Consider the following 13,937-nt stretch of genomic DNA (forward strand, 5'->3'; position numbering starts at 1 on the left):
TCATGCACAACTTATATCGCAAAATAAAATTGAAGGTCAAAAATCCCGACTTTGTATCCCGAAATAGTTTTGTCCTTAACTTACCATAATTAATCCGGATTATTCCAATGTACAAAAATACGGGTTCTAACATGAGTCCAGGGGAGGACAGAGACAGTACTATCCCCGATATCCATTCCATTCGGCAGGGAGTGCACCTCCGCGATTTTTAGGTTCGAGATTTGTTCAGTCTTTTTATTCCGGAGCGGGTCAGAGTTCTAGGGCTTCGGGTCATCAGCATAGACGGAGTTGGGCCAGATGACCCGCTGGCGGTGTGCCCGGTGTGGTAAGTTACGAAACGGTCGGTGTTGGGCGGGATCGGATGTTTGTTGTGCTTGCGCGACGAGGTCATAGGATGCGGCGGTGTCCCGGCGAGAGGGTGGGGGTATAGTTCGGCCTACAAAGTCTGTTGGTTCTTCGTAGTACGCCCGCCGGGGGAAAAGGTTTCCGACACCGACAAGACGAGGTAGAGGAAGAGGCCGGAACATCCGGCTCGAGTGATCCCGATTTCGCCTGAGCGGATATGCGAGGGCGTGTAGTGATAGTTTGTAATCATCGTACCTTAGCAGATTTGATTGAGTTAGACATGATTGATTTCAATGTAATCATGGGTATGGATTGGTTGGCTTCCTGTTACGCTAATGTCGATTGCAGAACGAAGGTACTTCGATTCCGGTTCCGGCGAGCGTCCTTGGCCCCGGAAGTGGCAAGGTTTCTTCGTGGGGTTGGTTTATTTCCTACCTTAAGGCAAGGAAGATGATTAGAAAGGGTTACATTTATCACTTGGTTCGGGTTCAGGACGTACAAGCAGAGTCCCCGACCCTTCAGTCTGTCCCTGTGGTAAATAAGTTCCCAGAGGTGTTTCCAGATGAGCTTCCAGGCATTCCGCTAGAGCGAGAGATTGATTTTACCATCGATCTATTGCCAGATACTCAGCCAATATCTATTCCTCCTTATAGGATGACACATGCGGAGTTGAAAGAATTAAAGGAGCAGTTGAGAGATTTACTTGAGAAGGGTTTTATCAGGCCAGTACATCGCCATAGGGAGCACCGGTATTATTTATAAGAAACAAGGATGGCTCCTTGCTAATGTGTATTGACTATAGGCAATTGAATAAAGTGACTGTGAAGAATAAGTATCCGCTTTTGAGAATTGATGACATGTTTGATCAGCTACGAGGCACTAAATATTTCTCGAAAATAGACTTGAGATCGGGGTATCATCAGGTTAGTATGAAGGAGAAAGACATTCTGAAGACGGCATTCCGGACTAGATATGGGCACTATGAGTTCCGTGTTATGTCATTCGGGTTAACTAATGCTCCAGCTGTGTTCATGGACTTGATGAATCGCGTATTCGAACCCCTTTCTGATCTGTTCGTGATTGTATTTAGAGATGATATTCTAGTTTATTCGCGAAGTCGGAGATGGATCATGCGAACATTTACGAACGATGATTAGAATCTGTCGAACAGAGAAATTTGTATGCTAAGTTCTACAAGTGTGAGTTCTGGTTGAAATCTGTGGCTTTTCTTGGCCACATTAATTTAGATGAAGGCCAGTGGATACTCAAAAGATTGAAGCTGTAAAGAACTGGCCAAGGCCCACGACACCAACGAAGATACATAGTTTCTTGGGTCTGGATGGTTATTATAGAAGGTTCAAGGTTCGTAGAAGGATTTTCTTCCCTTTCGGCCCCATTAACCAAGATGACTCAGAAATCAGCCAGGTTCCAGTGGACAGATGCATGTAAGCGGAGTTTTTAGATAATGTAGGACAAGTTGACCTCAGCCCCCGTCTTGACTCTTCCAGAAGGAACAGATGGCTATGTGATATACTGTGATGCTTTGAGTATTGGTTTGGGATGTGTATTGATGCAGCACGGTAAGGTTATTGCTTATACGTCTAGGCAGTTGAAGAAGCACGAGAATAATTATCTAACTCATGATCTGAGTTAGCTGCGGTGATCCATGCTTTGAAGTTGTGGAGACATTATTTATACGGTGCCCATGTTGATATCTATACTGATCACAAGAGCCTCCAGTATATCTTTAAGCAGAAGGACTTGAATTTATGTTAGAGGCGATGGCTAGAGTTGCTAAAGGATTATGATGTTGACATTTTGTACCATCCTGGGAAGGCCAATGTAGTAGCAGATGCTCTTAGTCGCAAATCCATGGGTAGTCTAATCGATGTGCAGCTGGAGCAAAGAGAAATGGTCTATGAAGTTCGTCGATTAGCTAGCCTTAGGGTTCGGTTGATAGACTCGGGTGAGACAGAAGTTACAGTTCATGATACAGCGATGTCATCTTTGGTGGCAGAGATAAAAGAGCGTCAGTACGAGGATCCTGTTCTAATCTATTATCGGGATACAACGCTTCAGAAAAAAAAGACACCTTTCGTGATTATAGGAGATGGAGTGATCAGGTATCGAGGTAGATTATGCGTCCCTAATGTTGCAGGTCTTTGTCATCAAGTCATGGGGGAAGCCCATTATTCTCGCTATTTTATCCATCCGGGCTCAACAAAGATGTATCATGATCTCAAGGAAGTTTATTGGTGGGATGGTATGAAAGGAGATGTAGCAAAATTTGTCACTCAGTGTCCAAATTATCAGCAAGTTAAAATAGAGTATCAGAAACCTGGAGGTTTATTGCAAGCTATGGAGACCCCGACATGGAAATGAGAGGTAGTTAATGTGGATTTCATGACAGGGTTGCCCTGTACTCAGCGGAAGAATGATTCCATATGGGTCATAGTTGATAGGCTAACAAAATCAGCTCATTTCTTACCCGTCAGAACTACTTACTCAGTTGAAGGTTATGCAAAGCTTTATCTTAAGGAGATTGTACGACTTCATGGTGTCCCTACAGCCATTATTTCAGATAGAGGGGCACAGTTCACGGCTAATTTCGGAGATTTTTTCGGGATGGTGGGACTCGGTGTGAGTCTTAGTCGCTTTTCGCCCGCGAGATAGATGGACAAGCGAGAGCGTCTTATCGACACTTGAAGATATGTTGAGAGCTTGTGTACTTTATTTTCAACGCAGTTGGGATGATCATTGACCTCTTATTGAGTTTGCCTATAATAACAGTTATCACTTCAGTATCCGGATGGCTCCTTACGAAGCTTTGTATGGGCGAAGATGTAGATCCCCTAGAGGATAGTTTGATGTTCGAGAAAATCAGTTAATTGGCTCAGATTTGATACAACAAGTAGTTGACAAGGTGAAAGTAATTCAGGAAAGATTGCTAGCAACTTAGAGTCGACAGAAATCCTATGCAGATAATCGACGACACAAGTTGGAATTCAAAGTAGGCGATTGGGTTTTCCTGAAAATTTCACCTATGAAGGAAGTGGTGAGATTTGGCAAGAAAGGTAAGTTGAGCCCTCGGTACATCGGGTTATACAAAATTATTCGTATAGTGGGTAAGGTGGCATATGAGTTAGAACTACCTTCTGCGTTAGAGTCTGCGCATCCGGTCTTTAATGTGTCGATGCTTCGTAAGTGCATTGGGGATCCTTCCGGAGGTGTACACCAGAGGATGTTCGAGTCCCGAGCGACTATCCTACCTTGAAGAAGCTCATGCATTGTCATTCTAGATAGGCAAGTACGGAGACTCAGAACCAAGGATGTAGCTTCAGTTAAAGTCTTATGGAGAAATAATAACAGAGAGGAAATGATATGGGAAGCGGAAGAAGACATGAAGCTTAAGTACCCACATTTATTTCCACCTCCAGAGGAGACTTAGGCAGAGACACCATTTTATCTAGGTATGTAATGCTTTCTTGGTCGTGTGTAGCCATGTTATTGATGTTGTTGTTGTAGCCCTGTGAGGTGATATATTTTGGGTTGCTGTGACAGGATGGTAGTGCCATATTACAAGGGAAACTCTGGCGAAATTTTTGTTGAATTCCTAAGAGTAACATTCGAGGACGAATGTTTCTAAGGGGGGAAGAATGTTACACCTTGAAATTTCGTATTGCTCGCATTATGAACATGCCAATGTAACTTAAAGTGGGCATGAAGCCCTTGTAAGGTGAATAACGATGTTTGATAATTCTAATTAAGATTCCAAAGGCATTTGAGGCTAAAGAAATAAGTTCGTCGGAGAAATTTAAGGTTGAGCCATGTTTTGGGAAATTTTGTATCATTTGAGCTATGCATTGCCTAGAATCACCTTGAGAGAGAGTTATGAGGTCCCTTAGATGGTTAATGAAGTATTACATAAGTGTCAATAAGGTTCCATAAGGATTGAAGGTTAAACGAATCAACGCGAGAAAGTTTCGTAAATGTTGGGTTATACGACCACTTATACGGTCCGTATAACTTTATACGGTCCGTATAGTGGTCCATATAACTTTATACGGTTCGTATAATGGTCCGTATAATATTCCAGAGAAGGGTCAATCTCTAGTGGGATTATACGACCACTTATACGGACCGTATAAGTGTCCGTATAATCGGGTCGGGTTTTTTTTCCAGATTTTTTCTCTTTCTATATATAGATGACCCATGTTCATTTAATTCATTTCTAATATTTCCCCAAGTCTTAAAATCCCTAGAACCTTCTCTCAGACTTATTCTCCACAAACCTAAGGGAGATTAGAGATCAAATAGCAAGAATCAAAGAATCCAAGTGTTGGAAGGCTCACTAGGGTTTGTAGAACTCAATATTTTCTTTGTTATTGAAGTTGGGGTTTCACTCAAGTGAATGATTTGATTCCAATCTTACTCTTATGTGATCAAGGTGAGTTTTCATATATGTTTCCATGTTATTAAGAATGTCTAATTGTGAATAACTTGATTAAGGGAAAGAAAGCCAAAGAAGAAGTTCAAATGTGGGTTTGATGATGCTATGAGTAGTAAATTGGCTTGAGTCATAATTGTTGAAGTAATTGAGGTATAATCTTGCTAAGAATGGTAGTAATGATGATGAAGAAGTATGGTATACGAGTGTATATAGAGTTGTATTGAAATTGTTGTTGTGTGTTGGTTATGAAAAGGAGTTTCAACATGTAATGAAGTCTCTTAATTACGAAATTGATGATAATGTCATTGTTGATTGAGAGTTGTTTTATGATATGATGGAAGTCCATAAAACAGAGGAAATCTTTGTGCCCAATTTTCTCTAGCTCATGAATTATTCTAGTTTGAACTTAAGAGTGCCTTTAAGACTTAACCTTAATATGATCCTTTTTAATGTAGATCTTCTGAACGTGGAAGGAGAACGTTAAACGATTAAGGAGACGTTAGGGTATGTTAAGGCTATTCCTTCTTCTTTTGGCATGATCCTATATTATGAGCCAACAAGCGATTGAACGAGCTTCCATATTACTCTACTCTTAGACGCACTAGGAGTACTTCAGTCTTTGATGTTCCTATAACCCGTACGATTGTTCCTTCTGTTCATGGGTCCTGAGATTACTTATGTTGATAATGTTAGCTCAAAGGTTGTCCATCGGGGATAATATGACCTTGTGTCACTCCGAGAGTTCTATGTACACACTTCAGTTATGCATTGCATTTATATACACATGCATATTAACCCATGACCAGAATGCTCTATATACGCGTGTATTATATGTATATGGGGTATGGGGAAATGGATAAGCGTTATATACGCATTACCACTTGATCAGCTGGTACACCTTGAGGATGATATATGGATCGGGCCGTACGTTCCTCAGCATTGTTATATGATATATGGATCGGGCCGTACGTTCCTCGATATTTTTATATGACATATGGATCGGGCTGAATGTTCCTTAGCACTATGACCTATATTTATATACGTGAGCATAATTATCATTGAGGGCACGCCGATTGTGCATCCACAGAGGCATTGTCAGTTATGTAGATACTTGATTATACAAATCTACGCAAACAGTCAGTTTAGCTTTAAGTTTCAGATTCCCTTCATGATTCTTATGATTATACTTATGTTACTCTTATGCCTTACATATTCGGTACATCGTCGTCGACTCCACAATACTTGGGGGATTGCGTTAAATGCCGCAGATACGGGTGAACGGACGGTGATCCGCTCGGTGGACTTTACTCGGTGGTTAGTTGGTGCACTCCATTTGATCCCGAGGTACTGCCTATTTTGGTATGCCATTCTTTTGTAGATGTATATGCATATGGGTATGACGGGGGCCTGTCTGTCCTTTACGATTTTACTGCTCACTTTAAGTACGTACAGAGATGTATGTGTATGTCGGATGATGTACCCTTGTCGGCTCTGATAACTTTTGTGTCTTGTATAGGTAGCGGCCTAGTCGGCTTCTGATGTTGCTCTTTTCGGCTTGTATGTATGTAAATGTACGAGTTCATTATGTCACCCTTTATGAGAGCGAGTTTGAGATCGATCTGAAATCGACATGGGCCATGATGTTCAAATATGAGTACAGGGGTGTTTGGTCACTAGAGATCAGACACTCGTGTCACGACTCATCGGTTTGGGTCGTGACAGCTAAGGTGGGATTGGGAGGGTAGGGGTAGGGGTGGAGTTGGTGGTTGTGGACAGAGTGGTGGTAAAACTTATTCATACAAAAGTACCTCTTAATGATATTAAGGTGTGTTCGGTATGGAGGAAAATGTTTTCCTGAAAAATGTGTTCTTGGAAAATAAGTGAATTTCTTAATTTCTCATGTTCGGTTTGTTAGTGAAAAATAAGTGAATTTCTTACTAATTTCCCAAAAAAAACTTTTAAAAACCTCTTTTTTTTTAAAAATAATTTCTTTGGAGGGTGGTTGAGGGGGGGGGGGGGTGAGGATGGGTGGTGTAGAAAACCAAAGAAGAAAAAAAAAATTAAACTTTTTTTTTTTAAAAGGGTGGATGGTTTGGGCGTGGGTTGGGTGGCGGTGGGTTGGTTGGTGGATTGACATTTGTGGGACTTCTTTCCCTACTTTCATTAGGGAAATCATTTTTTTCATTTTTAAGAAACTTGTTTTCCTAAAGAAAATATTTTTCAAAAGCTTTTATCGAACATGAGAAAATTGAAAAACATTTTTCGGAAAATGTTTTCCTCCATACCGAACACACCCTAAGACTTTGTTCAAGATCTTAATGATTAAGACTTATTCAGACCAAATAAGTGTTTAAATTTTAATGTAAATAAATGCACTTAATGACGTAAGATGTGAACCATTCAGATTCAAACCTCCATCACGTGATCACGTGCAAAGGCCTAGGTGGTAGCCAAACTCTTTAGCTAGCTAGCATTATAACTCCTTCAAAATTATGCAGAAAATAGGAAGTATATCAATCTCACTTCTTAATTCTTCGACCATATCAACTAAAAAAGTAACCGTACTTCACCTAAATGAAAGCAAACTTACTCCTTAACACTCCCATCCTCTTCTTGGAGAAGCAAGCATTTAGACTAGTAAAATATTCGGCTATTTAAAGTCTCAATTTGGCTGGACCAGTGACTACTTGACATTACTTGAGTTATCATGTATGGCCGTTTGCTTTATTATGAAATTTCATACCTGTTAATTGTCACGAAAGAAAGGGTCCACGTGCAAACTACTACATACCTAAGCTGAAAATACAAGAGCGTGAGGTCATTGAAAGATTTACTCTTGTATATTCATTTTTTCAGAACTTCTAGTGATGCTACAACCAAAAATATTAAGTATTGAAGAACTGAAATCCATAGCTTGAAAAATGTTTTACATTTTGTAGTTGCATTGGTCGATAAGGTGTGATATCAGGAAATTGCAAGTTCCTTTCATGGACCACCAATGCAATTTTTATTTCGACGTCATGTCTTATTATAGGTTTCTGTGGATGAGAGCAATTTAGGATGAGGTCAGACTGTGTGGATATAGACAATCTATCCTAATACTCATAAACCATTTTTAACATTTCAAGGATGTTTACGTGCAACATTAGAATATAAGGTGGTCCTAAACTCATAATAATGGAGCTATTATAATGAGAATGCATTCATGTCATGAAAAAATTAAACAAAGAGAACGCATTATGTAGAATAAATTGCCAAGATATTAATGGAATGTCAACTAACTGCTCTGCTTTCTTTCCTTTTTCCGCTGTTAAGAAGAACTAGCAGAATAAATTATTGTGCAAGAATATTGGCTTTTAGCAGTACGTCTTAACTCAACAATTAAACGGGTATCATGCTAAAGAAGGTGCGAGTGTATATTGCTTCTATAAAGTCATTAGTCACATACTGAATAGAAATGACTATTGATACCTGTTGAGTCACGGGGAATATTCATACATGGACCCGAAAGACAAGATTGCAATGCATCAAACTTAATTAATATTTGTCCCTCAGGACATGTCTATGCTTAGTACACAAAAAGTATACTCAAAGCAATAGAAGAAGAAAACGAAAAACAGAGAAGATTGTAATTTTGTAACAACTAGTGCAACTGCAAAATTCTCCCGTTTTTTCTGTAGGATTGCAAAATGCAGATCTTGTTTGCTGGTAATTAATTAAGCCAAAAAATACCACAGTCCACATAGCCAGTTTGCTAATTAATTTTCTTGCATTTTTTTTATCCATGTTTAACTCTTGTTCTTCTGCTTCTTATATTGTTGACTATATTGCCAGATGCATTTTGTTGCATTCAATTCTTTTGACGCAATGGCTGATTAGTTTGGAATAATTCCAAACTTCTTTCCATAACGAGGACTTTCCAGTCATAAAATTTCTTTCTCTTGTCTCGTTATGGAAAATAGAGAGGAGACAGAGGCCAAATTTGAGAAAAGAGAATTGCGATATTAAGACAAGGTCAGCAGATTGGAAATCAGGAGTACCACCATTTTTATGACTAACAAACTGCTGCCGTGTGCTCTGTTATTCCTAATGTCGACCAAGGTGCTAAGTTTCCAATTGTGGTATTGCACACACTATCAGCTGTTGAACATTTCTTTCGCGCTCTTTCCTTTTATTTTTCTGCTTTAGTTCTTTTCATTTTTGCTGCTGAACCAAGTGAGGCTTCTAGAGAGCAGGGTCAGTTGTAAGAACGAACATTAAGGTAAAGACGATGTTGACAAGTAACAAAGTTATTGCTTGCTCAGAACAACTGATACACTAACATACATAGGGTAGTAGGGAAATCTGGACTAAACATAGGCAGCATTTTAATTCCCTTCTCTTCTTTTATGGCTCTCGAAAATAAGTTAGTTCGTTTACAGGGTAAAGTCTCCCATACAGTCATACGTCAACAGTGAAAGAAATGTAATGATATGTAGAGCCAGGGGCGGAGCTACAGTACAATATGGGGGTTCGGACGAACCCAGTAGCTTTTCCGTAGAACCTGTACTGGTACTAGAAAATCCAGAAAATTTATATGAATATGTTAAGAGCAAAGTGCAAGCCCACTAACAAAAATGTCGGATGGTTCGGTGGTGTGGAAGAGACTAGCAATGCACTTCATTTTCCATGAGATGAGGGTTCGAAACCCGGCTCATGTGTTTCTTTCTTTTTCAATTTGCGGTGCGTTTGTCGGTTCCACTGATGTTAGTCTTCTAGTTTTCCGTATTTAGACTTTTGTTTCTTCCATTTCTTATATTATCAATAAAAAATAAAATATCCTCCACTAAGATTTGCTTAGTGGTTATTGAAAAAAAGAAAACAAATCCTCACTAGGTCACTCCTGCTGTCCTGCATTAATGCGTAAATTATTTCCTTTTTCCTACAATGTAGTTTTTTTTTTAGTTTATTTTAATAAAGCAAAACATAAAATTCATAAGTGAAAAAATCAACTCATTTTTAATTTAAAAAGTAGTTCATTTTACAAGTAGAAAAACAACTCATTAATTCGGCTCATTCCGAAAAAATCGAATTAGAAAAACTAAACCGAACTTGAAAAAGAATTGAACAAAACCAAACTAATTCGGCTTGATGCTCGGTACACATATTCGAATAACAGAAAATTGAAGAACCGAACCGAAGAACCGAAAACCCACCTGTACTTGTTTGTTAGTTTGGCGGTTGTTGTACATTAGCTTAAGGTTGTTGTCCTGTTTTAAAATACCGAACCCACAAACCTCAAATCACCTGCTTTCTCAGCGTCTACTGTGTAGAAACTATGTCTAAATTTAAGGATAAATCGAGTTTAGTCTTTACTGCGCATTCCTACATGTGTTAACCTTGCTAGAGTAGAACTTTACAAGTAGTTGCTTTTGTCGTTCGTTTTAAGATTGGAACAATTTCCTCCAAAAAATAGAAAACGCAACATAAAGAAAATGACAGTTTTCTGAGCACTATTCGTGCTGCAGGAGCAAAAGAACTTACTACAACAACAACAACAACAACAACAACCCAGTGAAATCCCACAATGTGGGGTCTGGGGAGGGTAGAGTGTCTGTGGACGCTTACTCTACCAAGGTAGGACGCCAAGCATTTCCGAAAGACCCTCGGCTCAATAAAAGGCATAAAAAGAGGTCAGATAAGGCTAAGAGATTCAAAGCGATATGGAAATGCAAATAACCAAAGGGGAGCAAAAGAACTTACATGATCATCATTATTGTACAAGCAATTTCAATCTTTTATCAAGCAGATAAAAGCTTAAATACATGCTACACAGGTTTTCTTGAGGCCCCCTGAATCTTGGTTCTGTACTTCTGTTAGTCAATTATACATATGCTATATTTTTTTTTTACAATATATGAAAGGTAAAAGATCATTCTGGCAGCTTGTTTTCACTTTATTGGCATCTTCAGTTTGTCAGTTATGTAATAAAACTGCTCTTGAATCTTACAGAAGTAGAGAGGTAAATGTTGAATGGTATGACAAATTTATACTTTTATTAATTATATATTCAACAGGAAATATAACTGACCCTTTATGGATGTTGGCTATTAGTGTTAGCAGGAGGCCACAAAAAATGGTAAGGAGGAAAGTAAGGAAGGAAAAACTTGGAGTAATTGAAAGAGCTTGAGTGGTCCTCTTCAATTTTGGGTAAACTATTTCCACATAAAGTAGCATTTTTCTCAGGGGGTCTATAACTTAATGCATCTAGGCTGTAAATGCACTGATTATTCTGTTTTGATTTTATGGTTATCTCATTAGATGTGCTCTTTAAACCTGGAACATTACAGGCCTGAGATGTGCTTCCAATCAAACTGACTTGGCAGAATGATTGAATTGTTGGTTCTTCTATGCAATCAACACCATCCACTGATGGTATATCCAATTTGTACACTCCATATCTGTTTGTGGTTCTGTTGACTGAGAAGGATATTTGCTCTGCTGTTCTTGGTGAGCTCGCTTTGAATCTGCATTGTACATGGACATCAACACCTGTGCACGTAGAGGCGGCAAAATCAATTCACTTTAGTAACTATGATCCATCTGTTGACTTGACTGAACAACAACATAATAGGCAGTGTAATTCCACAAGTGGGGTTTGGGGAGGGTAGAGTGTACGCAGACCTTGCCCTACCTCGTGGAGATAGAGAGGCTGTTTCCGATAGACCCTCGGCTCAAGAAAAACATTTCAAAGCAGTTTGAAAAAGAAAATGTGGCAATGGAGAAATGGTAACTAATAAGAAAACAGTACATAGCATTCTAAAAAGAAGGAATAATAACATCAGCAAAATAATGCGATAACTGAAGCACAAGAAATACAAGTGGTAACAGAAATCGAAGAACAAGAAACTAAAAAACTACGAGAATACTGCTAATACCAACGTAAGAAAGTGAAAACACATAGGCGAAACCATTTGTCGACTTGACCCGATGAGTTAAATCCAAAATGAATCACCGGTTTATTAGGCCTAACCGGTCAATAAGTATAACCTTGCAGGTCAAATTGCAACCAAAACCAAAACATACAAAATTTTAGGGATTAAGAATTATATGAGTAATATGGAAGAACGTTTTTTTTTAAAAAAAATATGAGGAGATATTGGGTCATTTCGGGTGAATAAGGTTATAATCGGTTCTCCTCCGTTCATTTTACTAACGTGCGTGTTTTCTTATACAAGTGTCAAATTACAAGGACTTTGACCAACATTTAAGATGCATTTTTTTCATCATATTAATAGGGATTGCAACTTATAAGTAGTAATTTTCATATAATTTTTGAATATCTAAATTATAATTTTAAAATATTGAATTAATCTAATACAATTTAGCTCTGAAGATTACTCAAATTAACTCTCGAGAAATGAGACGTGACAAGTAAAAGTGAACGAAGGGAGTATTTGACTCATTTTGACCCAAACAAACTTTGAACGGTTAAATGATGATTCTTTAATATATGTTACCCACCCAAATCGCAAACAAACAAAGAAAAAGCTGTGTCATAATTTTACTGTTAATGCAGAATTGAACCAAGTATATATACCTGACAAGAAGTAGCTGTGTTTGGAGAAAGTGTTATCACAGCAAACATCGCAGAATACAGAACCTTGTACAATGATACGGGAAGAGGGTCCCTCTACTGGTCGAGCTGATACTGATAATACTTGAACAAATAGATGCAAGATTAGAACTGCAAAGACAGTGGAAGAAAACATGGTATTGGTAAGCTTCTGGTGGAAGCAAATATTCTTATCTACTAGTTCTTGGTTGTACTAGTATAGGTTCTAAAGAGAACATATATTCATATAAAAGTGATACGACAAGAATTGGTTTATACTTAACATGCTTGGGGTAGTTTGGTATGCTGGACAAGCATAAATAGTTATGGGATAAAAATTTAGTACTACTGTCTTATTTCTTGTTTGGTTACTAATCCCGAATAATTGAGTAACAGGATTGAGAATGATATTGAGATAAGTTATCCTGCCAAATAGCGGAATAACAATATGAATATTAGTTATCTACCGATAAAAAAATAAAAATGACAAAAATATCACTGAGATACCTCAAACCCCTTTTTCTACTAAATAAGATGGAGGGTACTTTTACAAACAAACTATTTCTTCTTTGAAATTATGCAATGCATGTTATTCTGAATAAAACAAACGAAACAGTCAATAAGAAATAATACCAGGATAACTAATCTCAACATAATTAATTCTAGCACAACTAATCCCAGCATAGCTTTTCTTCAGCCGAACGACCCCTAAGTGTATGTATGCATATAATTGGCCCGTGAGCAGTTTGGTGTTAGGAACAACTGTGAAATAGAAAGTGGAATAATATAATTTTGGACATACATTCACTACAAACAAAGACATGTGAAGAGTATTTCTGGCAGATTGTGAAAAAGGGTGGATGTGGGGATGTTGGACATCTTTTATATTCACCGCTCGCTTTCGTTAGAGGGGTCCTTCACTCGTGATATGGATCATATGGTCGAGGAATTGAAAGTTCAAAAAGATTGCAAGGTTCAACTTTAAATTAGTTTCTTTTTGCTCATATCGTTGGGAAGCCTATCTGTTTTCACATACACAAATACTATCACTCAATTCTACACTGCTTTTCAATTTGGTTGCAAAAATATTTAAACGATTATTAAAAGAAAATTTAGAAGATGCAAATCATTTAATGTTTATTCAACAACATATGAGAACATATTTTAACTCTTTCTTTGTTAAAAAGAAATACTTCATTTGTCCAATTTATGTGGCACACTTTCTTTTTTAGTTTGTCCCAAAAAAAAAAAAAATGTCATTTTTCGATATTTAGAAATAATTTAATTTTATGAGATGATTTACAACAACACAAATATTGAAGGCTTGTTTTGGATCACAAATTGCAAAAATCTTCATTTTTTTCTTAAATTATGTGCCTAACCAAACGGTGTCACATAAACGGTGCAAAAGATTTCGACTATGCCCTATTCTTCCTTAACTCGTATACGTAGAAAAGCCTAGGATGTATGCAAGACCGGTGAGGCGGAGGCCTGAGATAGAGGAGGAGGCAGTACGAGTCGTAGTCTTTCCTTGATTGGTGGAATTGC

The 13,937-nt window shown here is 38.1% G+C and overlaps 1 protein-coding gene across 1 annotated transcript; it reads right to left on the reverse strand.

The window, feature by feature from the left end:
• Positions 1-10,510: 10,510 nt before the first annotated feature.
• Positions 10,511-12,697, reverse strand: LOC132067319 (uncharacterized). The gene is made up of 2 exons (XM_059460515.1): positions 12,375-12,697; positions 10,511-11,326 (listed from the first exon to the last, which is right to left on the reverse strand). Exons 1-2 carry the CDS (start codon positions 12,544-12,546, stop codon positions 10,869-10,871), a joined length of 630 nt encoding a protein of 209 aa, XP_059316498.1. The 5' UTR covers positions 12,547-12,697; the 3' UTR covers positions 10,511-10,868.
• Between the last annotated feature and the right edge of the window lie 1,240 nt (positions 12,698-13,937).

Source organism: Lycium ferocissimum, chromosome 8 (genome assembly GCF_029784015.1).
Source record: "Lycium ferocissimum isolate CSIRO_LF1 chromosome 8, AGI_CSIRO_Lferr_CH_V1, whole genome shotgun sequence".
NCBI lineage: Eukaryota > Viridiplantae > Streptophyta > Magnoliopsida > Solanales > Solanaceae > Lycium > Lycium ferocissimum.

Excerpts from the sequence above, each read along its gene's own strand:
- LOC132067319 (XM_059460515.1), bottom strand. The coding sequence starts at position 12,546 with ATGTTTTCTTCCACTGTCTTTGCAGTTCTAATCTTGCATCTATTTGTT. Across the intron at positions 11,327-12,374 it reads ACACAGCTACTTCTTGTCAG|GTGTTGATGTCCATGTACAA; the intron begins GTATATATACTT and ends CTACGTGCACAG.